The sequence below is a fragment of the Hypanus sabinus genome, chromosome 10 (genome assembly GCF_030144855.1).
Source record: "Hypanus sabinus isolate sHypSab1 chromosome 10, sHypSab1.hap1, whole genome shotgun sequence".
NCBI classification, from domain to species: Eukaryota; Metazoa; Chordata; class Chondrichthyes; order Myliobatiformes; family Dasyatidae; genus Hypanus; species Hypanus sabinus.
The window spans coordinates 134906593-134932918 of NC_082715.1; the positions used below are offsets into that span (position 1 = coordinate 134906593).

A 26326-nucleotide genomic window follows, 5' to 3' on the forward strand; every position below is an offset into this window, starting at 1 on the left:
ATGCCTTCATCCAAATTGTTGACGTAAATTGTAAACAGCTGTGGTCCCAATACCGAGCTCTGTGGCACCCCACTAGTCACCACCTGCCATTCCGAGAAATACCCATTCACCGCTACCCTTTGCTTTCTATCTGCCAACCAGTTTTCTATCCATGTCAATGTCTTCCCCCCGATGCCCTGAGCTTTGATTTTACCCACCAATCTCCTATGTGGGACCTTATCAAATGCCTTCTGAAAATCGAGGTACACTCTATCCACTGGATCTCCCCCGTCTAACTTCCTGGTTACATCCTCGATAAACTCCAACAGATTAGTCAAGCATGATTTACCCTTGGTAAATCCATGCTGGTTCGGCCCAATCCTATCACTGCTAGCTAGATATGCCACTATTTCATACTTAATAATGGACTCTAGCATCTTCCCCACCACCGATGTCAGGCTGACAGGTCGATAGTTCTCTGTTTTCTCCCTCCCTCCTTTCTTAAAAAGTGGGATAACATTAGTCATTCTCCAATCCTCAGGAACTGATCCTGAATCTAAGGAACATTGGAAAATGATTACCAATGCATCCGCAATTTCCAGGGCCACCTCCTTTACTACCCTAGGATGCAGACCATCTGGACCTGGGGATTTGTCAGCCTTCAGTCCCATCAGTCTTCACATCACCGTTTCCTTCCTAATGTCAATCTGTTTCATTTCCTCTGTTACCCTATGTCCTTGGCCCATCCATACATCTGGGAGATTGCTTATTGTTTTCCTTAGTGAAAACAGATCTAAAGTACTCATTAAATTCTTCTGCCATTTCTCTGTTTCCCATAACAATTTCACCCAATTCATTCTTCAAGGGCCCAACATTGTTCTTAATTATCTTCTTTCTCTTCACATACCTAAAAAAGCTTTTGCTATCTTCCTTTATATTCCCGGCTAGCTTGCATTCGTACCTCATTTTTTTTCTCTCCGTATTGTCTTTTTAGTTAAGTTCTGTTGTTCCTTAAAAACTTCCCAATCATCTGTCCTCCCACTCATCTTAGCTCTGTCATACTTCCTTTTTTTAATGCTATGCAATCTCTGACTTCCTTTGTCAACCACTGTGGCCCCTTTCCCCCCTTTGAATTCTTCCTTTTCTGGGGGATGAACTGATTTTGCACCTTGTGCATTATTCCCAAGAATACCTGCCATTGCTGTTCCACTGTCTTTTCTGCTAGGCTATCCGTCCAGTCAACTTTGGCCAGCTCCTCCCTCATGGCTCCATAGTTTCCCCTGTTCAACTGCAACACTGACACCTCCGAGCTGCCCTTATCCTTCTCAAATTGCAGATAAAAACTTATCATATTATGATCACTACCTCCTAATGGCTCCCTTACTGCAAGATCGTTTATCAAATCCTGTTCATTACATAACACTAAATCCAGAATAGTCTTGTCCCTGGTCGGCTCTCGTACAAGCTGTTCCAAGAATGCATCCCGTAGGCACTCTACAAACTCCCTATCCTGTGGTCCAGCACCAACCTGATTCTCCCAGTTCACCTGCATGTTGAAATCCCCCATAACTACTGCGACATTACCTTTGCCACATGCCAATGTTAACTCCCTATTCAACTGGCACCCAATATCCATGCTACTGTTTGGTGGTCTGTAGACAACACCCATTTGGGTCCTTTTGCCCTTACTGTTCCTCAATTCTATCCACACAGACTCTACTTCTCCTGACCCTTTGTCCCCCCTTGCAAAGGACTGACTCTCATTCCTCACCAACAGAGCCACCCCACTCCCTCTGCCCACATTTCTGTCCCTACGATAGCACGTATACCCTTGAACATTCATTTCCCAGGTCTGATCTCCCTGCAGCCATGTCTCCGTTATCCCAACAACATCATAGTTATCCATTTGCACCTGGGCTTCAAGCTCATCCGCCTTATTTCTGACACTTAGTGCATTCAGATATAGAATTTTTAGCCCATTTCTCCTCTGTTTGAATCGCTGCCTATTGTGCTTAACCCAGCTCCCCGAACTCCCATCGGGCTATACGCCCCTAGAATTTTGTTGTCCTTCCTAAATTTACTTATTCTTTCAACACATTTAACTCCATGTTCCGTCAGACCATCCCTCTGTAAATGTGTCCTCCTTATCACTTGTTCCGCCTCACCTTTCTCTACTACACACTTAATATTCCGGAACCGTGTAGTCCCCACCTGTCCTTTATTCTTCCTCTCACTATCCTCTCTCACATTCTGGATCTCCGCCCCCTGCAAATTTAGATTAAACCCCCCCAAGAAGCACTAGCAAACTTCCCTGCAAGAATGTTAGTGCCGCTCCAGTTCAGGTGTAAACCGTCCCTTCGGAACAGCTCCCACCTTCCCTGGAACAAAGCCCAATTATCTACAAACCTGAAGCCCTTCCTCCTGCACCATCCTCTCAGCCACTTATTAATCTTTATAATCTTTCTGTTCCTTGCCTCACTCACACGTGGCACAGGTAGCAATCCAGAGATTGTTACCCTGGGGGTCCTGCTCTTAAGCTTCGCACCTAACTCCCTGAACTCCTTACGCAGGACCCCCTCACTCATCCTACCCACATCATTGGTCCCTACATGGACCACAACATCTGGATTCTTGCCCTCCCTCTCGAGAATAACCTGCACCCGATCTGAGTTGTCTCGGACCCCAGCACCAGGGAAGCAACATACCATCTGAGATTCCCGATCTTCCCCACAAAATCTCCTATCCGCCCCCCCGACTATAGAATCCCCTATCAATACCGCTCTCTTCTCTTCCCTCCTCCTCTTCCTAGTCGAGGGTCCAACCTCAGTGCCAGAGACAGGACCACTGCAGCTTGTTCCTAGGTCATCCCCACCAACAGTATCCAAAACAGTATACTTATTTTTGATGGGAACGGCCACAGGGGTGCTCTTCTCTCTCTGTCTGCTCCCCCTGCCTCTCTTGACTGTCACCCATTTGCCTACCTCCTGTCTTTTCGGTGTGACTACCTCCCGATAACTCTTATCTATCTCTGCCTCTGCCCCCCGAATGATCTGTAGTTCATCCAGCTCCTGCTCCAATTCCCTAACTCGGTCTGATAGGAGCTGCAGCTGGATGCACCTATTGCAGGTGTGGTCATCAGGGACAACTGTGTTGACCCTGACCTCCCACATACTGCATACGGAGCACACCACTGCTCTAACTGTCTCCCCCATTACCTGATCCCAGATTAGTCAGAATAAATGAAAAGCAGGCTGCTTGCCGAAGTCCTCTTGCGTCGAAGGCCGCTGATTATGCCACAACTGGAATATTGCATACTGTTCTGGTTGCCCCACGAGAGGAAGGATGTTGAGGCTTTAGAGAGGGTGCAAAAGAGATTTGCCAGGACGCTACTTGGTTTAGAGGGCATGTGCTATCACAAGAGACTGAACAAACTTGGCTTGTTTCCTCTGGAGCTGTGGAGGCTGAGGAGAGATCTGATAGAGGTTTATAAGATTATGAGAAGCATAGATAGAGTAAGACCATAAGATTTAGGAGCAGAAGTAGGCCATTCAGCCCATTGAGTCTGCTCCACCATTCAATCATGGGCTGATCCCCTTCATCCAGTCATCCCCACTCCCCTGCTTTCACCCCATACTCTTTGATGCCCTGGCTAATCAAGAACCTATCCATCTCTGCCTTAAATACACTCAATGACTTGGCCTCCACAGCCACTTGTGGCAAAAAATTCCACAGGTTTACCACCCTCTGACTAAAGTAATTTCTCCGCATCTCAGTTCTGAAAGGACGTCCTTCAATCCTGAAGTCGTGCCCTCTTGTCCTAGAATCCCCATACCATGGGAGTAGACAGGGAGTTTCTGTTTTCGAGGGTTGAAATGTCTAATACCAGAGGGGATCCAATGAAAGTGAGAGGAGGTAGGTTCAAAGGAGATGTGAGGGGCAAGTTTTTTTACTCAGAGTCGTGAATGCCTGGAATGCGCTGCCTGGTTTGGTGGTAGAGGCAAATACATTGAAGTCTTTTAAGAGACGTTTAGATAGGCACATGAATGTGAGGAAGATGGAAGGATATGGACATTGTGTAGGTAGGAGGGATTAGTTTTGGGGGGTTTTTTAATTTACTTTTTACCTGGTTCAGCACAACATCGTGGGCCAAAGGGCCTGTTTCTGTGCTGTACTCTTCCATGTTCTATTCCACGACATTATCCACAACCCATCAATTCCTCTTTCATACCAAATTATTTATTTAATATAATCAATATCTATGTAGCTGTCACTTTCTGGGATAGAAATTGTAACCTTCATGAGTAACAGCAATTCTGTCTCAGACTTATGAATTGGATTCCTTATCCTTACCTTACTCCTCTAGTTGAAGACTGTGCTCAGAGAAAATAGCCATTTCATAGACAACAATCCATCTTGCAATCATACAAATTTCAATGAGATATATTTTACTCTTATTTCTAAACTCCAATATGAAGAGCCTGTGGTGAAATACATATACCTGTCTGGACACGCCCCTCTGCTGACTGCTCCTGTGGCTCCTCCCACAGACCCCTGTATAAAGGCAGTTGGAGGCACTGCTCCGCCCTCAGTCTCCAGGATGTTGTGTGGTCGTTTCTTGCAGCTAATGAAAGCCTATCTTTTGCCTCCCATCTCCGAGAGTTATTGATGGTGTATCAAAGCCCACTTTATTTTTCCCCAAGATTACCCTCGCATTTCTGAAATCACCCAATACTGTGGTGTTTAAAGCTTCATTCAATATTCCAGGTGTAGCCTTGCCAAAATTTTGCTTAATGAGAGCAAAATTTCCTTTCTCCTGTATTCCAGTCTCCTTGCAAAAAAATGACAATACTGTATACAATTTGTTACCTGCATTGTGATGGGCTTTATTAGTTGGGGAACTGAGTTCAACAGCCGTGAGGTAATGCTGCAACTCTAAAACCCTGTTTAGACCACTCTTGGAATATGGTGTTCATTTCTGATCACCTCATTATAGGAAGGATGTGGAAGGTGTGTAGAGGAGGATGCTGCCTGGACTAGAGGCCATGTCTCGGGTTTTTCTCTTTGGAGCGAAGGAACATGATAGGTGATCTGATAGAGGTGTACAAGATGCTAAGACACATAGAAAGAGTCAGAGACTTTTCCCTATAATAGAAATGGCCAATACAAAAGGAACATAATTTAAGGTGATTAGAGGATAATGGGGGAGGGGTGACAAAGGTAAATTCTTCACACAGAGAGTGGTAGGTGTAAGAGAGTGATAGGGGTGTGAAATGTCCTGCCAGGGTTGGTGGTAGAGGTGGATACATGGGGGTATTTAAGAAATTCTTAGATAGACACCTGGATAATATAAAAATTGTGGGTTATGTTTAAGGGAAGGGTAAGATTGATCTTAAGTGTAGATTAAGTCAGAACAACATCTTAGGCCAAATGGCCTGTAATAACATCACAAGATATAAGAGCAAAATTAAGCCATTTGGACCATGGAGTCTGCTCCACCGTGACTGATATATTATGCCTCTCAATCCCGTTCTCCTGCTTTCTCCCCTTAACCTTTGATGCCCTTAGTAATCAAGAACCTATCAACCTCAACTTTAAATATATTCAATAACTTGACCTCTACAGCCACCCATGGCAATAAACCTATCAACGTCAACTTTATGTATCTTCTTCGGCTGTCCATCGATTTTCGATGATGACTGAGGCCTGAAGACCCGCAGTTGCCCATGCTGCAAGTCTCCCCTCTCCATGCCACCGATGTTGTCCAAGGGAAGGCATTAGGACCCATACAGCTTGGCACCTGTTGTCGCAGGACAGTGTGTGGTTAAGTGCCTTGCTCAAGGACACAACATGCTACCTCAGCTAAGGCTCGAACTAGCAACCTTCAGATCACTAGACCAATACCTTATCTACTTGGCCACGTGCCACGCTATCTTTTAATACACTTAATAACTGGACCTCCACAGCTACCCATGGCAATATACACTGCAGATTCACTACCTTCTGACTATCGGAATTTCTCCTAATCTCTGTTCTAAATGGACACCCCTCTAGTTTAAGGTCATGCCCTCTGGTCCTAGACTCACCCAGTACAGGAAACATCCTACCCTCATCCACTCCATCTAGGTCTTTCAGTATTTGATAGATTTCAATGAGATCACCTCCTCAAATGCTCTTTGTACGCTAGCCCTTTCATTTTTGTGATCCTCCTCTGGATCCTCTCCAATGCCAGCAACTCTTTTCTCAGATAAGGGCCCAGCCCTGCTCACAATACTCCAGATGTGGTCTGATAGAGCATGACATTTTGTCAAAGGTTTTCTAAAAATCCAAGTAAACAATGTTCACTGACCTTTCTTTAATATCAACAACTCTGCCAATTTGTGAGCTGTCTGTAAACTTGAAAATCAGCCCCCTTATCTTTTCATCCAAAGAGTAGCCTCCATAATAAGTTTTTTAAAGATGTTTGTATGTTTTTGGGTTTTATTTCAATTCCAGTGAATAGCTTGCCAAAGATTGCTGTATCAACCAATCTCGCAAATGCAACGGCCTCCATCGAGCAAGATGGTAACGTGCCCAGAACTCCACATGAGTTGAAGGTGCAACCAGTCAATCTGAGAGAAAGCAGGTCTTTTACAGCTGAAGAATTGGGGCAACTAGAAATGAGGAATCAAGATACAAATAGAATGTTAAAGGTGAGAACAGCATTCAGTGCTTTCTGAATATAGTTTTTTTTTGCAAAGGATTGGTTTTTTTGAACAAAACTTTACTTACTCTTGGTAGTTTTTGGTAGTTTTCCAAAATGTGTTATAACCAGTGAAATATTGCCGCTTGACAATGTTTCCACACAGATGTGTGTAAATAAAGATGAAGGGATAAAATGAGAATTCCTTGTTTTGACTTGAATAGTAAAACACAGCCTGAAAGCAAGGTGTGTTTTTGTTGCACCGCATTGTTCTGTTCAGTCTGAGGCAACACAGCCTTGACCAGGGACTCTGAGTGAGAAGGCCTGAAAAGATTCACATCTACTATCTTTGACTCCGCCTGTTTCAATCTTGAATTTCTCTGAAGAGCATTATCTCTAGTTTTCAAAGACATCACTGGCAGAGTTATTTGACCTTCTGTAAGCAGGCTGCATATGCAGATTGAACACAGATGCCTACTTGTTAAAGTTCACAACTACCCTCAACTTTCTCAGCTTCAGATAATTTCCTGCAGTGGTCTCTCATCTGTACCCCATCTCACAGTTTGCTTCTCTACGGAGCATCAAGAAGTCACTTACTCTTTACACAAGGAAAAGCAATCTACATGTTTTCCTTCAGCAAGTAATGTGAGATGGAATGATAGCATTGTGGAATTCCTCAAGGTTTAGTTAATCAGCTGTACTTTAACTTCTGACTGCACCCCCACCCAGAACATGGAGCTCTTCATAAGGAATTAGCACCCCTTAAATGTAAAAGCTATGGCCAACCACGTTTTGGAGAAAACTCATAAGCAAAGTTTCCAGAGATCCGCAATTTTTATCATTTGATTTCCTTGTTTTTAAGGGCAGCACTGTGTGAATAATCTGCTTTATTGGCTTCTATTTCCTATCTGTTTTCCAACAAATATAATGGAACACCACAATAATAAAGGCCAAATAAGTGCTTGGTACCAAGTAAAGAATGGTTCTGGCCAGTTCAAAATGCAGGTATCCACATTAGTACCTACATTATAGCACTTTACATCCTCCAGTTTGAACAGTGACTGGTATGTTACTTCATTGTACTTTAAAAGAGCCATCCACTTCAACTAAGTGCTCTTGTAGGAAATCAGAGCAAACCTTTACTGTTGTGTGTTGCTATAGTGGGAATCCGGTAAGAAACTTCACCCTTTGCTAGCCATCTCACAGCAATAATTCGTCCTGAGATTGGTGTGGATGTCCTGCCTTTGAAGGTTGGTGCAGGGTTGGCTACAGCAAGTGATATGACAAACTGAGACATAGGGCATCCTGGAGAGCACATAATGGAGCATTGTTAGGGTCTGATAATAGCCACTTCATGTGTTGACACGCCCTAAACTTTCTCATCACCTCCAATTGGATTTAATGAAAGTTGCTTTCTCCCCCTTCTCCTGTTTGGCAGCACATTTCTCCCTTCTGGATCTCTCTCTCTTCAGTAAATTAAGTTTGCTGAACATAATCAAGGAAATGAAGAGATGTGGAGTAAGTGCAGGAAAGGAGTGCTAAGGTAAAAGACAGCTTTGAATGTATTGATTAGTGGACAAGTAGTCTACTATAGTTACTTTTTTTTTCTTAAGAGGTATGTGTGTGTAACTGTCTACCTAATTGCCAGTGTGATGGATTTCACTTGGTAAATGCTAAACCATTGTGCTGTCGTAGTGCTGATTGTACGCACATCAGTATCTTCCCTGGTATGTTCTCATAATGGGTCCTAAACTGAGCTGATGAGCTCTTGTTGGCTTTATGGTGCCTTTCCTGCCATATATGATGGAATGTTCAATTTCCATAGTAATGAGGATGTGTAAAGGTGTATATGTTGTTTTAAGGTAGATACTTCTGTTTATTTTGTAAAATGATTGTAACTACATTGTTACATTGATCATATTCTAATTCATGAGTAGGCTTAAATTAACGTTGTTAGTATTTAAAGATGGTATGTCCTAGAGCTGAATAAAAAGGAGCTCCTTGTCCTCTGAGAGATAGAGGTTGCCAGGAGTTCACCTGGACAATAATAGTATGAAGCTATTATTGTGTTTTTCAGGTGGTTATCTTTTTGTAAATATTTGTTGTTTTCTTTTTCCTATTTTCCCCAAGTTTGATTTTTGATACACTTAGTAAACACTCTTGCACTAAAGTACTAAGCGACTCCACACATTTTTTCCCTTTGGTCATAACCCATGTATCTAACAGTCTTTTAGCATCTAGGGTGCATGATCTGCTGTTTGAGTGGTCCAAGTGTTGTAGCCTGTACATGATGCATTTTGATGTGTGAGAATGCTAACCCTTGTAAGATCATAATATTTCTTTCACTCTTACTCCACAATGCAGCCTGTGCCATTCATTGCGGCAAACTATTCCCTGGCTGAAGGGAGGTAAGGCCTCCTGGCTTCCTGTCACAAAAAAGAACCTTTTTCTTTGTGGACCCCGTTCACCACTTTTTTTAGGCCACAACCCAAGTGCTGGAGCATGTGCAATTCTGAGAGCAATGCTTCAGTATTCACCTTTAAGTTGTTTTTTTCTCTCTCTAACTATTGTAGAACAAACAACATCAGGAAGAGTTAATGGAAAAATGCCTACATGCGCAAGGGGTGGAGCATTCCATTGCCTGCCATTCTTTACTAACTACAATGGGAGGAGAAATGGGAGAGGCAGCCAACACCTTTTACAAACAGTGCCTGAAGGACTACAGGAAAACTCTGAAAATATGTCAATTACATGACATTGCGCTCACCGAAAATATGTTAGTAAAAGGTAACACTTAAATCTTAACGTTTTGTTGCCACTTTCCCAATGCTACCAGCAAACATAATCTCCTTAATATTCAACTCAATTTAACTATTAAAATCACTGGTTAGTGCACACTTGACCTCTTGTTTGCACAATGCCTCATTGTAATGAATTGATCTGCACAGTTTTTCACTATACTTACATAAATGTGACAATAAAAGTACAATTTACCTATTATTTTCAGCTAAGCATCTGAGTCATACAATCAGAGTTGTACAGTACAAAGGCCCTTCAGCCCAACTGGGCTATGCTGAACAAGGTTCTCATCTAAGCAACACACACAAAATGCTGGTGGAACACAGCAGGCCAGGCAGCATCTATAGGGAGAAGCACTGTCGACATTTCGGGCCAAGACCCTTCGTCAGGATTCATCTAAGCTAGTCTCATTTGTTTGCATTTGGCCCATATCCCTCTAAACCCAGGGGTTCCCAACCTGGGATCCAGACCCCTTGCTTAATGGTATTGATCCATGGCATGAACAAAAAGGTTGGACACCCCTGCTCTTAACCTAGTCCATGTACATGGATGAAAGAAAAATGGAGAGCCAAGTGTGTCCGAAAGGTTAGATTGATCTTTGAGTAGGTTAAAAGGTCAGCATATTACCATGGGCTGAAGGGCCTGTACTGTAATGTACTGTTCTATGCTTTCTGTATTGGTACAAGTAGCTTTTAAAATTGTTAATGTATTTGCCTTAACTACTTCCTGTCCTCTGACTACTCATTTCTTATACTGATGACAATCTAGATGAAAAATTGCCCCCAGATTCCTATTAACTCAGTACCCTTTGAACATAAATCTATATTCTCTTGTTGTTGATGCTGCAATCCAGTGCTTATTCACCTGATCTATGCCCTTTATAATTTCATACACTTCCATCAGATCAACCCTCTTTCTCCTATGTTCCAGCAAATAAAGTCCAGACCTGCTCAATCTACCCCTATAACCCAGTCCCTCAAGACCTGGCAACATCATTGTCCCCTAAGGCCATCACCTTTTTGTGGTGGAGAGGGTTGAGAGTTCCTGAGATCCCACTTTGCTCCTGTAGGGTCACCCATGGGGTGAAGTCAAAGGGAAGGATACAGACATTTGGTATGCTGGTCTCCATTGATTGGAAGTTGATGCAATTATATAAGGCATTGTTGAGGTCATCCTAGTACAGGAAAGGATAATATTAAACTAGAAAGAGAGCAGAGAAGATTTATCTGGATTTTGCCAGGATTTGGGGGCCTGAGTTACAAGGAGAGGTTACGTAAACTAGGACTGTATTGTCTGGTATGCAAGAGACTAAGCGATAACTTGATAAAGATATAGAAGACGACGAGGGGCATAGACAGGGTGAAAGTATGTAGTTATTCCAGGGAAAGAGTGCTAAACAGAAGAGGATATAGTTCAAGATCAGAGATCTCAAGGACTCTCTACCTCAGGTTCTCGATATTTATTGTGTATTTATTTATTTATTCTTTTGTATTTGCAATGTTTGCTGTCCTTTGTACATGGGTTGTTTGTCTATCCTGTTGGATGCAGTTTTTCACTGATTCTATTGTGTTTCTTGGATTTACTGTGCATACCCACAAACTGCAAATATAAAAGAAAAAGGTAATTGTAAATAAATAAGCAATAAATATCAAGAGCAGGAGATGAAGAGGCATTTAAATTGAACAGCATCTTCATGTAAAAGTGGTGATTATTTGGAATGAGCTGCCAGAAATTTAGCTGAGATGGGCACATTGGCAACATCTAAAAACTATCTAGATATGTACATGGATAGGAGAGGTTTAGAGGGCATTGGGCCAAAGAAAGGCACTTGGGACTAGCTTGCTGGGTAAAACAGTAGTTAGATTGAAGTTTCTTTGTGAAATATAGACTCTTTGTGAAATATAGAGATAGTAAACAGCCAGTGTATATATATTTGAAGATTGAAAAATGTAGTATCATATGTATTTAAGGTGAGAGGGGAAAATTACAAAGGACGTGTGCGAGAAGATTATTTTAAAAACACAATGGTAAAGGCCTGCATTATACAGCTAAAGATGGTGGTAGAGTCAAATAGTATAGCAGCATTTAATAGACTCTTAATAAGGCACATGAATATGCAGAGAAGAGAGGGATATGGTCAATGTGTGCTTAAGAGGAATTAGATTAATGAGAAATCATTGGTTTAATTTGCTCAGCAAAACTTCCTTGTCCGAAGGTCTTGTGCTATATGTTATTTGAATTATCAGCTGTATAGTAATGACCTCCTTGGGGAATTGCAGCTAGCATTACAATTCAGTTTATTCATCAAATTGTCCTTTCCTTGCAGCCTTACTTCACCCTGGAGACCGAGAGCAAAGTTCCAGGCAAAGACAACCTGGGACTGGTGTAATATCTCATAATACTATGAAGCAACAGCTTTCCACCAGGTGAGAATGGGAGCCAGACCATGTTGCAATTTGTTTGAATCTATTAATTTCTGGGATCCAGCTTCATTATCTGAGACAACCTATATTGCCCCTTCCTAACATTCCTTGAGAATTTGCTGGTTAACAATCTTGAACAAGAGGATTATTGAGGTGTATTTTGTTAATGGTAGATAATGTTGAAGTGTAATGGTAACGGAAGATATAACTATTTATTTTGGCTGATGGTGTGTCAGTCAAACAAGTTACTTTGTGTCTGTTTGTCTGTGGGTCACTTCATGCAAACTATGCAGAAGTGGTGGAGGATGGTTCACATCTAGTGAATTGCTGATCTTGGAAAGGCTAAGAAAATTTGATCAGAAAATAATGTAACAGAAACATTTAAAAAATCATTGGATAGAGACTTGAGATAATTCAGCTCTTGGCATTAAGGAACTGCACATGAGAAGTTGGAGTAAACAGTAGGTTTTATCTCAAATACAAACGTTGTAGATTCAGTACAATAGAAAACATACCTCTGAAATCTCTGCCCTATTCTTTCCTCTCTATGATTCTGTGACTTTATACCAAATTTTGCAGTGCAGAGTCATTGTTCATTGTCTGTGTTCTTCCATGTTTTGTCATGCAACTAGCAGCACAAGAAGTAGATTCATAGCTCTAAGAAAATTTATGACGATGAACAATGGATAATTCCCCAAGTAATCTTATCAAAGTCTATGAAATTCATCTCCAACAGGACTTTGAAACAAAGTCCTTGTTTAGTGCCAGTCCACCCCATTAGGTACTGAGCACACATCTGGACTCTTAATCATACCTCACCGCATCATCCAACATGTGTTTTCTGTCTCCAAGTTTCAATGTTGTAGAAAAGATGAGTTAAAAGAGTTGGGGGAGTTGCACTGCTAAACAGGGATAATATCACAGCTCCTCTCAGAGGAGACATAATGGAGGGCTTGTCCACTGAGTCTGTATGTGTGGAACTCGAAAATAGGAATGGTGCAATCACTGTAATAGGTTTGTTCTACAGTCCTCCAATAGCACAGAGACATTGAGGAACAGATATGCAGGCAGATTAAGGAAAGGAATAAAAACAAAAGGATTATTATCTTAGGGGACTTCAAATTCCCTAATGTAATCTGGGATCTTCTGAATGCAGGAGGTTTAGATGGGGCAGAATTTGATAGGTGCATCCAGGAGAGTTTCTTAAATTAGTGTATAGATAATCCATCATGAGGAAGGGCTGTACTGAATCTTATGTTGGGTAATAAGCTTGGCCAGGTGACAAGCATTCAGTGATTAAGTAGTTAGGGAACAGTGATACAGCTCCTTAAATTTTAAGATAGCTAAGATAAGAATAAGTATGAACCTTGCGGGAGAGTATTAAACTTGAGCAGGACAAATTATGGGAGCATGAAACAGGCAGGGAGCAAGTCCACATCTGTCATGTGTAGAGTTTCTAAAAAGACCAACTGCAAGGAGTACAGGACAGGTACTTTATGTTCCAATCAGATGGAAGGATAAGGAAGGCAAGGTAAGAGAACCTTGGCTGTCAGAGAGGTGATACATTTAGCCAAGAAGAGAAAGGAAAGGCATGTAAAGCTGAAGTAGCCAAATTCCAACAGAGCACAGTAGGATTATAAAGATGCTACAAAACAACTCAAGAAGTGACTGTGGCCTTGACCAATATCTTCCTGTCCTCTCTAGCCACAGATGAGGTCCCGGAAGGATGGCAAGTAGCTAATATAGACCTATTATTCAAGAAGGGAACCAGGGTTAATCCTAGCAACACACACAAAATTGTGTGTGTTGCTCGGGTTTCCAGCATCTGCAGATTTTCTCTTGTCAGGGATAATCCTGGAAACTATAAACCAGTGAGTCTCACATCAGTAGTAGGCAAGTTGCTGGAGAGAATTCTGAGGGATAGGATTTGTGAGCATTTGGAAAACCATGGCAAATGAGGGAGAACCAGCATGGCTAGAAGCAAGTCATGTCATTCTAAATTGTTTGAGTTTTTTGACAAGGTGACGATATACAACATATAAAAAGTATTCAACCCACCCCCTTGGAAGTTTTCATGTTTTATTGTTTTACAACCTTGAAGCCTCTGGAGCTGATTATCTGTTATTTGTGAAGTGGGGTGCTGTGCGCAATGATAATCGATTGAAAATGGATGTGGGAGCACAGAGGAACATCTGGAAATCTCCAGGAAGACCTTCTTCGTTGCTGCTGCTGCTGCTGTAAGGTCTGGGACTTTGCTGGGAAGAACAGGCCCCCAGTCCTCGGGGTCGCGTTGCTGATGGCCGTTGGCGGGGCCGTCTTAATACGCTCGGCAGAGGATGGTGCTTGGGGAAGCTGTGCCGGAGGGGATGGTTGTCGGCTTGGAGGTTTGACAGACTTGGAGTCTGCTGCGGTCAGGTTGCTTTCAGTGTGTGCTGCGTCTGCGAGGCTGGGTTTGACGGAGCTTTCATTGTCTCCTGCGTCTGCGAGGCTGAGTCGGGCAGCGCCGTGGAAGTCCATAGCGGGGGTATTCCCTTCTGCTGCCGGCGTGGGAAGGCGAGTCTGTCAGGACCCTGGGGACTTGTGGAAACTGTGTGGTGATTTCTTTTGAACTTATGATCCTTTAACATCTTTGGAATATTTTTACTGTGTCTGTGGTCTGTTTTTTTTAATCAATTATGCTATTGTTTGCACTGTTGTAACTATGTGGTTTTGTGCAGGTCTTGTAGCTTTAGTTTTTGGTCTTGTTTTGTCTGGTGCATTTGGAGCTCCTTTCCGGGGAACGCGCTAAGACGGTAGCGCGATATTAATACGCAGCAGCCTCTCCGGACTCTGGATTGGGGATTGCCAAACATTATGTGGATTTTCTGGTGTAGTCTGTTTTGTCATATGCTTTTGTGATATCATTCTGGAGGAACGTTGTCTCATTTTTTAACTGCATTGCATTTGTGGTTTCTAAATGACAATAAACTGAAACTGAATCACAGTAGATTTAATTAGGCTTTTCTGACTCTGATCAAGAGAAAAAACTCTTTCATGTCAAAGTAAAACCATATTAATATAAATTTAAATTATTAAATACAAATTAATTGATTGCATAATTACTCACCCCCTTCAAGTCAGTATTTAGTAGATGCACCTTTGGCAGCAATTACAGCCTTGAGTCTGTGTGGATAGGTCTCTACTAGCTTTGTACATCTGGACACTGCAATTTTTCTCCTTTGTTCTTTAAAAACCTGGTCTAGCTCTGTCAGATTGCATGGGGATCCTGAGTGAACAGCCCTTTAAGTCCAGCCACAAATTCTCAATTGGATTGAGGTCTGGACTCTGACTTGGCCACTACAAGACATTAACTTTGTTGTTTTTAAGCCATTCATGTGTAGCTTTGGGTTTATGCTTGGGTCATTCTTGTTAGAAAACATAACTTCTTTGAAGTCACAGTTCTTTGCAGACTGCATTAGGTTTTTCTCCAGGATTTCCCTGTATTTTGGTGCACTCATTTTACCCTCCACCTTCATAAGCCTTCCAAGGCCAACTGCAGGAAGTATCCCCACAGCATGATGCAGCCATCACTATGCTCTACGGTAGGGATGGTGTGTTTTGATGATGTGCAGTGTTTACCTTGTGGCAAAGAGCTCAATTTTGGTTTCATCAGACCATAGAACCTTCTTCCAGCTGACTTCAGAGTCTCCCACATGCCTTCTGATAAAATCAAATCTTGATTGCACATGAGTTGTTTTTTCAACAGTGACTTCCTCTTTACCGTTCTCCCATAAAGCTGCAACTGGTGAAGCACCCAAGCAACAGTGGCACAATCTCTCCCATCTCAGCCACTGAAGCTTCTGATTCCTCCAGGATTGTCATAGGTCTCTTAGTGGCCTCTCCCCTTCTTGTATGGTCACCCATTTTTGAGGACAGCCTGCTGTAAGCAGATTTAGAGCTGTGCCATATTCTTTCCATTTCTTGATGATTGACTTATCTGTCCTCCAAAGGATATTCAGTGACTTGGAAATGTTCTTATATCCATTTCCTGACTTGTGCTTTTCAATAACCTTTTCACAGAGTTGCTTGGAGTGTTCTTTTGTCTTTATGGCATAATTTTTGCCAGGATACTGACTCACCAGCAGTTGGACTTTCCAGGTACAGATATATGTTTATCTACAATTAATTGAAGCACCTTGACTACACAGGTGATCTTCATTTAACTAATGATGTGACTTCCAAAACGAATTGGCTGCACCAGTGATTAAATGGTGTGTCGTATTAAAGGGGGTGAAAACTTATGCAGCCATTTATTTTGTGTTTTATTAATTTGGGTCAGCTGGTGGCGCAGTGACATCAGCGCCAGACTCTGGAACGGAAGTTCCCGGGTTCAAATCTAGTCGGGCCGTTCCCGAGTACGCTTCCCATCTGTGCCAGGTTGAGTGTTGAGCTCGCAACTCGACCTTGTAAAATAAAGAAAAAATACTGTGAAATGTCTGTGTGAGGGGTGGCGTGCCACACAGTCTTTCATTCTGCACCTTGTAGGGCATGAAAATGCCCGACGCTGGCCTCTCAGGCCTGAGTCGATGTTATCATCATTTATTAATTTAGATCACTTTGTAGAGATTGGTTTTCACTTTGACATGAAAAGGTCTTTTTCTGATGATCAGTGTCAGAAAAGCCAAATTAAATGCACTGTGATTCAATGTTGTATAACAATAAAACATGAAAACTTAGGGGGTGGGGTGAATACTTTTTATAGGCACTGTATATTAGCAGTAAGAGAATAACTAGGGAATATTAGTGAGGTTCTAACTGAATACTTTACATCTGTAGTTACCTCAGATGAGGAGCCATAATTTAAAGGTAATTGGAGGAAGGTGTGGGGGTATGACAGAGGTTTAAAAACAAATTACTTAGTGCTTTCCCTGTGTATATGATGAATAAACTCTTCTTGGGCTTCCTTCCAGGTGGTTACAGGTATCAATTTTAGCCATGTTTCAATGACAAACTCTGCCATCTTCAACAGGGATGATGCCTAGGCATGTCTATTCTGGCAGTTATATATACCCCTGTCGTCTGTGTCTTCTGCATGGTTAGTCCTCAACCAATCAGGTTGTTGCCATCCCACTTGTTTACAATCACATTCTAGTTCTTACTTAGGGCGAGACCTTTGTCTTTGCTAAAGTTCTGGGACAGCGGAAACCTGTTTGATTGAGGACTAATCAATCAGGAGGGATGGGCAATGGTGGTCTATACTGCACCAAACTAGATATGCCTTAGCATTATCCTTGGCGAAGATGGAAGAGTTTGTCATCAAAATATTGGTTAAAATCAATACCTGTACCCAGCTGGAAGCCGAGAAGAGATTGTGTCAAAGTTAAGTTTTTTAGAGAGAGTGGTAACTGTATTGAACGTCCTGCCAGGAGTGGAGGTCGAGACAGACACATAAGGAGCATTTAGGAGCTCTTGGATAGGTACTTGGTTTTGCAAGAGGGAAGAGTTAGATTGATATGAGAATAGGTTAAAAGGTCAGCACAACATCATGGATCAAAGGCTTGTACTGTGTTGTTCTATACTATGCTATGTTCTATGTCAATGCAAATTCTGAACTAGCAATAATTTTTTCATACAGTGAAAGATAGCTAATTATCTCCAAGGGACATAGAACACAGAACAGTACAGCTCTTCATCCTATAATGTTATGCTGACTTTTAACATACTCCAAGACCAATCTAATTATCCTTCCCACATACTCCTCCATTTTTCTATCATCTACGTGCCTATCTAAAAGTATTTTAAATGTTCCTAATGTGCTTTCCCGGCGGATGCGATGAACCTGATTGGATGAGGATGAATCAATCAGGAGGGATGGATGACCGGGGTATTTATACCGCCGGACTAGACATGCCTTTGCATTATCCCTGATGAAAATAGCAGTTTGTCAACAAAATGTCATTTGAAATCAATACCTTTACTTGGCTAGAAGCCCAAGAATTTATTTGTTTCTAATGTATCTGCCTTTAGCTCTGCCCCCAGTAGTGCATTTCATGCAATTACCACTCTCTGTATATATAAAAACCTACCTCTGGCATTTCCCCTGTACTTTCCTCCAATCACCATCAAAAGTATGTCCTATTGTGTTAGCCATTGCCACCCTGGGAAAAAGGCACTGGCTGACATCCAGTAGGATTAACAACCAAAGAAGCAGTGTGGATTTCAGAGCATCACTAAAATTTGTATTGTGTGAAGACAGAGTCATAGAGTAGTACAGCATGGATGCATGTCTTCATCCCAATGAGTCCATGTTGACCACTTGGCTACCCAGCTAGTCACAATTTCCCCTGACTTTGATATCTTTTCAACCTCCGCCCTTCCTTGTACCCATCCAAGTGTTTCTCAAATGATACTATTGCACCTGTATTAATCACTTCCCCTGGCAGCTCATTCCACCCTCTGTGTGGAAAAGTTGCTATCCTGTCCGTTTTCAATCATTCCCCTCCCATACTAAACCTATACCCCATACATTTGAACTCTCCTGGGGAAAAGACTGCTACCATCCACCTTATCCACCTCTCATAATTTAAACACTTCTAAAGATTGCACCTCATTCTCTAACATTACAAAAATTAAAAACCTAATCTGGCTGATATCTCCCTGTAACTAACTCAGGCTTTCTGGTCCTGGTAATATCTCAGTAAATCTTCTTTGTACTCTTTCCAGTTTAACCACACCTTTTGGATGATAGAGTGACCAAAACTGTACAGAGTGCTCCAAGTGTGGTAATGTAACATTGTTGGGAGTATTAACAATTTTTGCAAATTTTGATGACATGTTTTGTTTGGGTATGTATGGTCTTTTTGTTGGGTCAGTTCCTATATATACTGTTAGTGTGGTGTTAAATGTAATTGTAGCGGTGTGCTACAAGCAGCGCTAGAATTACGACACGGAGTCGGTAACTGCAGTCGAAGGAAAAACTTTATTCGAAAACTTCAGCCTCACTTTTAAGCCTCTGTCAACCGGCCCCCCATGGCGAAGAGGCTCCAAAGCTCTGTGCTCGCAAACCCCCGTAGGCTATCTAATTGTGAGTCGGTTCGGATACGCTAGGAAATGAGGCGCTACATAACCCCCCCCCAGAACCGGCGATACACCCCCCAATGTCCACAGCCTGGGCCAGAACCTGCTTGGGAGGTCGGCCTCTGCGCCGAGGCGCCGGAAACTCGGCCGGTTGCGCCAGGTCCACATGGGCCGGCTTGAGGCGGTCCACCGTGAAAACCTCCTCCTTCCCCCCAACGTCCAGCACGAACGTGGACCCGTTGTTCCGGAGCACCGTAAACGGCCCCTCGTATGGCCGCTGCAGCGGCGGCCGATGCCCGCCCCTTCGTACAAACACAAACTTACAGTTCCGTAGGTCTTTGGGTACGCAGGTCGGGTGCCGCCCATGCTGTGACGTGGGTATGGGGGCCAGGTTACCGAGCTTCTCGCGAAGTCTGCCCAGGACTGCAGCGGGTTCTTCCTCTTGCCCCCTCGGGGCTGGTAGGAACTCCCCGGGGACGGCCAGGGGCGCGCCGTATACCAACTCGGCCGACGAGGCGTGCAGGTCGTCCTTGGGCGCTGTGCGGATGCCGAGAAGGACCCAGGGAAGCTCGTCCGCCCAGTTGGCTCCTCGCAGGTGGGCCATGAGGGCCGACTTCAGGTGACAGTGGAAACGCTCCACTAGCCCGTTCGACTGTGGGTGGTAGGCAGTGGTGTGGTGCAGCTGAGTCCCCAAAAGGCTGGCCATAGCTGACCACAGGCTGGAGGTGAACTGGGCGCCTCTGTCGGAGGTAATGTGGGCTGGTACACCAAAGCGGGATATCCAGGTGGTGAGCAGGGCTCGGGCGCAAGATTCGGAGGTGGTGTCGGTGAGCGGGACCGCCTCTGGCCATCTTGTGAACCGGTCCACGATAGTCAGGAGGTAACGCGCTCCGCGCAACACTGGCAGGGGGCCCACGATATCCACATGAATGTGGTCGAAACGCCGGTGGGCGGGATGGAACTGCTGCGGTGGGGCTTTGGTGTGCCGCTGAACCTTGGCCGTCTGGCAGTGCATGCACGTTCTGGCCCATTCACTGACCTGTTTGCGGAGACCGTGCCAAACGAACCTGCTGGAAACCAGCCGGACAGTTGTCCGGATGGAGGGATGCGCCAAGTTATGAATGGAGTCGAAAACACGTCGCCGACAGGCTGCGGGGACGACCGGACGGGGCCGGCCGGTGGCGACGTCACAGAGTAGGGTCCTCTCACCTGGGCCCACGGGGAAGTCCTGGAGCTGCTAACCAGAGACTGCAGTCCTGTAACTCGGAATCTCCTCATCTACCTGCTGTGCCTCTGCCAGTGCCTCAAAGTCTACCCCTTGGGAAAGGGCATGAACGGTAGGGCGAGAGAGCGCATCCGCCACGACATTGTCCTTACCCGAGACGTGCCGGACATCCGTTGTGTATTCAGAGATGTAGGACAGGTGGCGTTGCTGGCGGGATGACCAGGGGTCGGATGCTTTCGTAAACGCAAAGGTAAGCGGTTTGTGGTCCGTGAACGCGGTGAAGGGCCGGCCTTCTAGGAAGTACCTGAAATGCCGGATTGCCAGGTAGAGCGCCAACAGTTCCCGGTCAAAAGCACTGTACTTGAGCTCGGGTGGCCGCAGGTGTTTGCTGAAAAACGCCAGGGGTTGCCAGCGACCTGCGATGAGCTGCTCCAGCACCCCACCGACTGCCGTGTTTGATGCGTCCACTGTGAGGGCGGTAGGGGTGTCCATTCTGGGATGTACTAGCATTGCGGCGTCAGCCAAAGCTTCCTTCGTTTGAACGAAAGCGGCGGCGGACTCCTCGTCCCAGGTAATGTTCTTGCTCGGACCCGACATCAGGGCGAACAGGGGGCGCATGATCCGGGCAGCTGAAGGGAGGAAGCGGCGGTAGAAATTGACCATACCTACGAATTCCTGAAGGCCTTTGATCGTGGTGGGTCGGGGGAAGTGGCGGACCGCATCTACCTTAGCGGGCAGAGGGGTTGCCCCGTCTTTAGTAATCCTGTGGCCCAGGAAGTCAATGGTATCAAGTCCGAACTGGCATTTGGCAGGGTTGATTGTAAGACCGTACTCACTCAGTCAGGCGCAGAGTTGACGGAGGTGGGACAGATGCTCCTGACGACTGCCGCTGGCTATGAGGATGTCATCCAAATAGATGAAAGCGAAGTCCAGGTCCCGTCCCACCGCGTCCATTAACCGCTGGAACGTCTGTGCGGCATTCTTCAGGCCGAACGGCATGCGGAGGAACTCGAAGAGGCCAAACGGGGTGATGAGAGCCGTTTTGGGGACGTCGTCAGGATGCATCGGGATTTGATGGTACCCTCGGACAAGGTCGACCTTGGAGAAGATCCGGGCGCCGTGCAGGTTTGCCGCAAAGTCCTGAATGTGCGGCACAGGGTAGCGGTCCGGTGTGGTAGCCTCGTTCAGCCTGCGGTAGTCGCCGCACGGTCTCCAGCCCCCCGTCGCTTTGGGCACCATGTGCAGGGGGGAAGCCCAGGGGCTGTCGGACCGCCGGATGATCCCCAATTCCTCCATTCTCTGGAACTCCTCCTTCGCCAGTCGGAGCTTGTCCGGGGGAAGCCGCCGAGCACGGGCATGGAGGGGTGGTCCCTGTGTCGGGATGTGGTGCTGTACGCCGTGCCTGGGCATGGCTGCTGTGAACTGCGGTGCCAGAACCGATGGGAACTCCGCCAGGACCCTGGTGAAATCGTTGTCGGACAGCGTGATGGAGCCGAGGTGAGGGGCTGGCAACTGGGCCGCGCCCAGGGAGAACGTCTGAAAGGTCTCGGCGTGTACCAGTCTCTTCCTGGGCAGGTCAACCAGCAGGCTGTGAGCTCGCAAAAAATCCGCACCCAGAAGCGGTTGGGCTACGGCGGCCAGTGTGAAGTCCCACGTGAACTGGCTGGGGCCGAACTGTAGCTGCACCTGACGGGTGCCATAGGTCCTTACTGTGCTGCCATTCACGGCCCGCAGGGGGGGACCCGGTGCCCTGCTGCGGGTGTCGTAACTCGTCGGAGGTAAAACGCTGACCTCAGCCCCAGTATTGACCAAAAACCGGCGTCCCGACCTGCTATCCCACACATACAGGAGGCTATCCCGATGGCCAGCCGCCGTAGCCATCAGCGGCGGCTGGCCCTGGCGTTTCCCGGGAACTTGCAGGGCGGGCGGCAACGGCGGGCTTCTGCGCCCCACTGCTGGTGGTAGAAGCACCAGTGGTCATTGGGCCGGGGGTTAGTGGGCTCTGCGGCCGGGCCTGGACTGGTTTGCTGCCGGGAGCGTGGCTGGGAGATCTGTGCGATGGACGCCCCGCTCACCTTTTTGGCGTTCCACAGCAAGTCCGCCCGGGCTGCCACCTTCCGGGGGTCACTGAAATCCGCGTCGGACAGCAGCAGGCGTATGTCCTCGGGCAGCTGCTCCAGGAATGCCTGCTCAAACATGAGGCCTGTGTGTCCCTCGGCCAGAGACAACATCTCATTCATTAAAGCCGATGGAGGTCTGTCGCCCAAGCCGTCCAGGTGCAGTAAACGGGCAGCCCGCTCGCGCCGTGAGAGTCCGAAAGTCCTGAGGAGCAGGGCTTTGAATTCCGTGTACTTGCCGTCTGCCGGGGGCGACTGTACGAACTCCGCGACTGGGCAGCTGTGTCCTGGTCGAGGGAGCCCACCACGTAGTAGTAGCGGGTGTCTTCTGAGGTGATCCGGCAAACGTGGAATTGGGCTTCGGCTTGCTGGAACTATAGGTCCGGGCGCTGTGTCCAGAAACCCGGCAGTTTCAACGAAACCGCATGAACAGAGGCGGCGTCGGTCATTTCTGGTCCAAAAATCGTTTGGACCGTCGGGGTCACCAATTGTAGCGGTGTGCTACAAGCAGCGCTAGAATTACGACACGGAGTCGGTAACTGCAGTCGAAGGAAAAACTTTATTCGAAAACTTCAGCCTCACTTTTAAGCCTCTGTCAACCGGCCCCCCATGGCGAAGAGGCTCCAAAGCTCTGTGCTCGCAAACCCCCGTAGGCTATCTAATTGTGAGTCGGTTCGGATACGCTAGGAAATGAGGCGCTACATAATGATAATTTTGTCTGTAAGCTTAGCTTTGTCATCAGCGTTCTACAGAGGCTCTACATCTATGTTATTACTGTTGCAGTTTGTGGAGTAAGTTGTTGAAATAATTCTATTTTCATCAGTGCTTTGAGGGATGGCGTCTTAATTATTTTCTGGTATAGCATTGTTGTGGTCTTTAGGTGGTTTCTTTCTGGCTCTTATGCTATTTCATGTTTTACTTGGTTTAATATGTCTATAGGGATTATGTTGATCTGTATTTGTTGTGCATTTACTTCCGTGAAGGGATATTGTCCTATAAACTGTTGAAGTTTGTCACTGTATGCTGTCATGTCAGTCTCAAATTCCATTTCTTAATAGTATACATACATTTTGAATTTGTTCACTTCTAATTACAAATTAATGGGTGCCTTTCTTATTGTAACTGCTTGAGTGGTCTCACTTCAAAGTGGACTGCTCCCCTGAGAAACACCTACAGCAGTCGCAGATTGGTGGGCTAATTTAAATGCTGGCAATATCTTTTTCAGGTTCCCCAGTGCCTACCTGCCTGTACAGCAGAGTACACTAGCTGTTCGCTTACTGGTATGCCCTGGCTATACCCAGGCAGCAGCCATATTACTCTGTTCCATTGTCATCCTTCCATTTCTAAAGTGAAAGGGAATTACTTTTTTATACCCACACCCAGGTTTTGGGTTCAGCCACCCCTAACACGGAGAACAGACACTGCCCAAAGCACCACCCAATCTGGGTACAGATGTTCCTGATTTGGTCCATGGGTGGTATTTTATTTCCTACTTGGCCTGCATATCTGTGAAGCGTTCCCTAATCTGCCACCTAAACATGTCTCCGATGGGAGACAGAATTATTAAATTATTATTATTATTATTATTATTCAGTTCCACCCAAATTGCCTTAGTAGACAAGCCCTCCAGTGTTTATTCACTAAACATTGCTGTGACATTTTCTCTGATAGGTAATACCTTCCCTTTAATGCCTCCACCTCTATCATGTCTAAAACAATGGACCCTTGAACATTGAACCAACCAATTCTCACTAATTGCTACAACATCATAATTCTACATATGGATTCACGTTCTTCGTTCATCTGCCTTACCTACATTACACCTTGCATTGAAATTGATACAACTCAAGAACCTTTGTCCTACCATGCTCAACCTTTTGGTTTCCATCTTGTGGTTTTCCCACAGCCACTCCACTTGATGTCCTGTCACTGTGGTTCCTACCCCTCTGAAACTCTAGATTAAATCCCTCCCATCTCCCTCCCCACCTAAGTAAGACTAGAAAACCTTCCTGCTTGAATATTGGTGGTCCTCTAGTTTAGGAGCAAACTATCCTATTTGTGCACATCCTACCTTCCCTGGACAAGAACACAGTGATCAATAAATCTGAAGCCTCTGTCCTGTGCCATCTGCTTAGCCACCTGTTAAATTGCACTATCTTCCTATTGCTTCCCTCACAAGCACGTAGCATGGGTAGCATTCTTGGGGTCCTTTCATTTATGTTGCATTTATGTTTCATTTATGAAGTTCCTGTCCAGGGAGACTAGCTCCCTAAACTCACTTTGAAGGACCTTATCATTCTTTTTATTTATACCATTGGTGTCATGGCATCTGGCTGCTCATCATTCTCCTTAATGATGCTGTGCACTCAATCTGAGACTTCCCTGGCACCTGAGAGTCTTGTTCTGTTCCACAGAACCACTTGTCTGATCTCCTAACCAATGAATCCGCTGTCACTACTGCTTGCATCTTCCCTTCTTCTGATCTACAGACCCTGAGACCTGACCACTGTGGCTTTCCTCTGGTTGGTTGTGCCAACAATACCATCTAAAACTACTTATTGTTGAGGGGAATGGCCGCAGGGGTACCAGGCAATGAGTGCCTTTTTCTTTTCTTTTTCAAGACAGTTATCCACCTACCTGTTTCTTGTAACTTAGAAGTAACTGCCTCCTTGTAACTCCTGTCTATCAGTCTTTCAGTCTTCCGAATGATCCAAAGGTCGATCAGCTCCAGCTCCAGTTCCTTAACAAGGTCTACAATGAGCTGCAACCAGATTCCCTTCTCACAGGTGTATTATCAGGGACACTGGAGATCTCCTTGACTTCTCATGCCATGCAAGGGAAGCACACCACTGGACTATGTTCCATTCCCACTGTTCCATCTGTGCAGAAGGGCCATTTGCCTAGAGACTAATGCATATAGTTTTAATTACATGGTCAATCCATGATGAGTTTTCATTTTTAATACTTTTACTCCCATTTTCAGAGATTCTCATACAAGTGACAATTTCTTCAAAGGTAAACTTTTCCTTATCCAGAGAAATTGGAACATTAATGTGCAAACTGTGATCTTTAATTTTAATTGATAATAGAGCATGAGGCCAAGGTCACGGTTCAAAAAGATATGAATAAGAGGTTCCTGCTGAGGCATGAAGTATTTTGCCACAGATTCTGCCATAATTTTAGCGGCTGTGTTTCTATTCATTAGCATGGCTGACAAAGATATGCATCTCTGTATTATGCATATAATCACTGAATCAATAGTCACATACTGTATGGTGGCTTTGCTCTACAAGTTGCACAAGCCATTCAGTGTTCAGAATGTCATGCCATGCTCCCACTGTAAGTTTTCCATCATCTCCATTTATTATGATTGTCACAGTGTACATTTTATAGATGTGATTCACTTACCAGTGCAGGAGTGATGTGGCAGAGTATTCTAGCAGCCATTCACCTCAATAAGAATTATACCACTTTGAGGGGCAGGGAACAGCCTACTAGGGGAATGCTACCAGATCTCTAGCATTGAGATTGGTTCTGTGGCTCTGAAGTGGATGAGGAAAAGAGATGCAGTCATGATAAGGGGTTCATTGGTTATGGTACAGACAGGAGATTCTGTGGATGGGAATGAGATTCCCAGATGGTATGTTGCCAGGGTCAGAGATGCCAGGAATTGAACCCACAACATTCTTAAAGGGGAGGGTGTGCAGCCATAAACCATGGTCCACATCGGTCCCAATAACATGAGCAGACGATGAGGTCCTGCAAAGTGAGTTCACAAACGAGAAAATCTGTAGATGCTGGAAATCCAAGCAACACACACAAAATGCTGAAGGATCTCGGCCTGAAATGTTGACTGTACTCCTTTCCATATGGCCTGCTGAGTTCCTTCTGCATTTTGTGTGTGTTTCAGGGAGTTAGGTGCTAAGTTAAAAGCTAGCACCTCCAAGGTGGTATTCTATGGATTACTACCATAGAAATTGGTACATTGAGGCAAGAAATATTAAGATATTGCAGTTTAACATGTGGCTATGGAAATGATGCAGCAGGG

The 26326-nt window shown here is 45.0% G+C and overlaps 1 protein-coding gene across 1 annotated transcript in view; it reads left to right on the top strand.

Moving 5' to 3' along the window:
• Positions 1-26326, top strand: part of LOC132401143 (uncharacterized) — an 82632-nt gene that overhangs the window by 20889 nt on the left and 35417 nt on the right. Inside the window, exons 5-7 of the mRNA XM_059983036.1 lie at positions 6472-6668; positions 9232-9445; positions 11784-11883. Of these exons, the coding sequence (XP_059839019.1) occupies positions 6472-6668; positions 9232-9445; positions 11784-11883 (511 nt within the window). The remainder of the gene's footprint in view (positions 1-6471; positions 6669-9231; positions 9446-11783; positions 11884-26326) is intronic.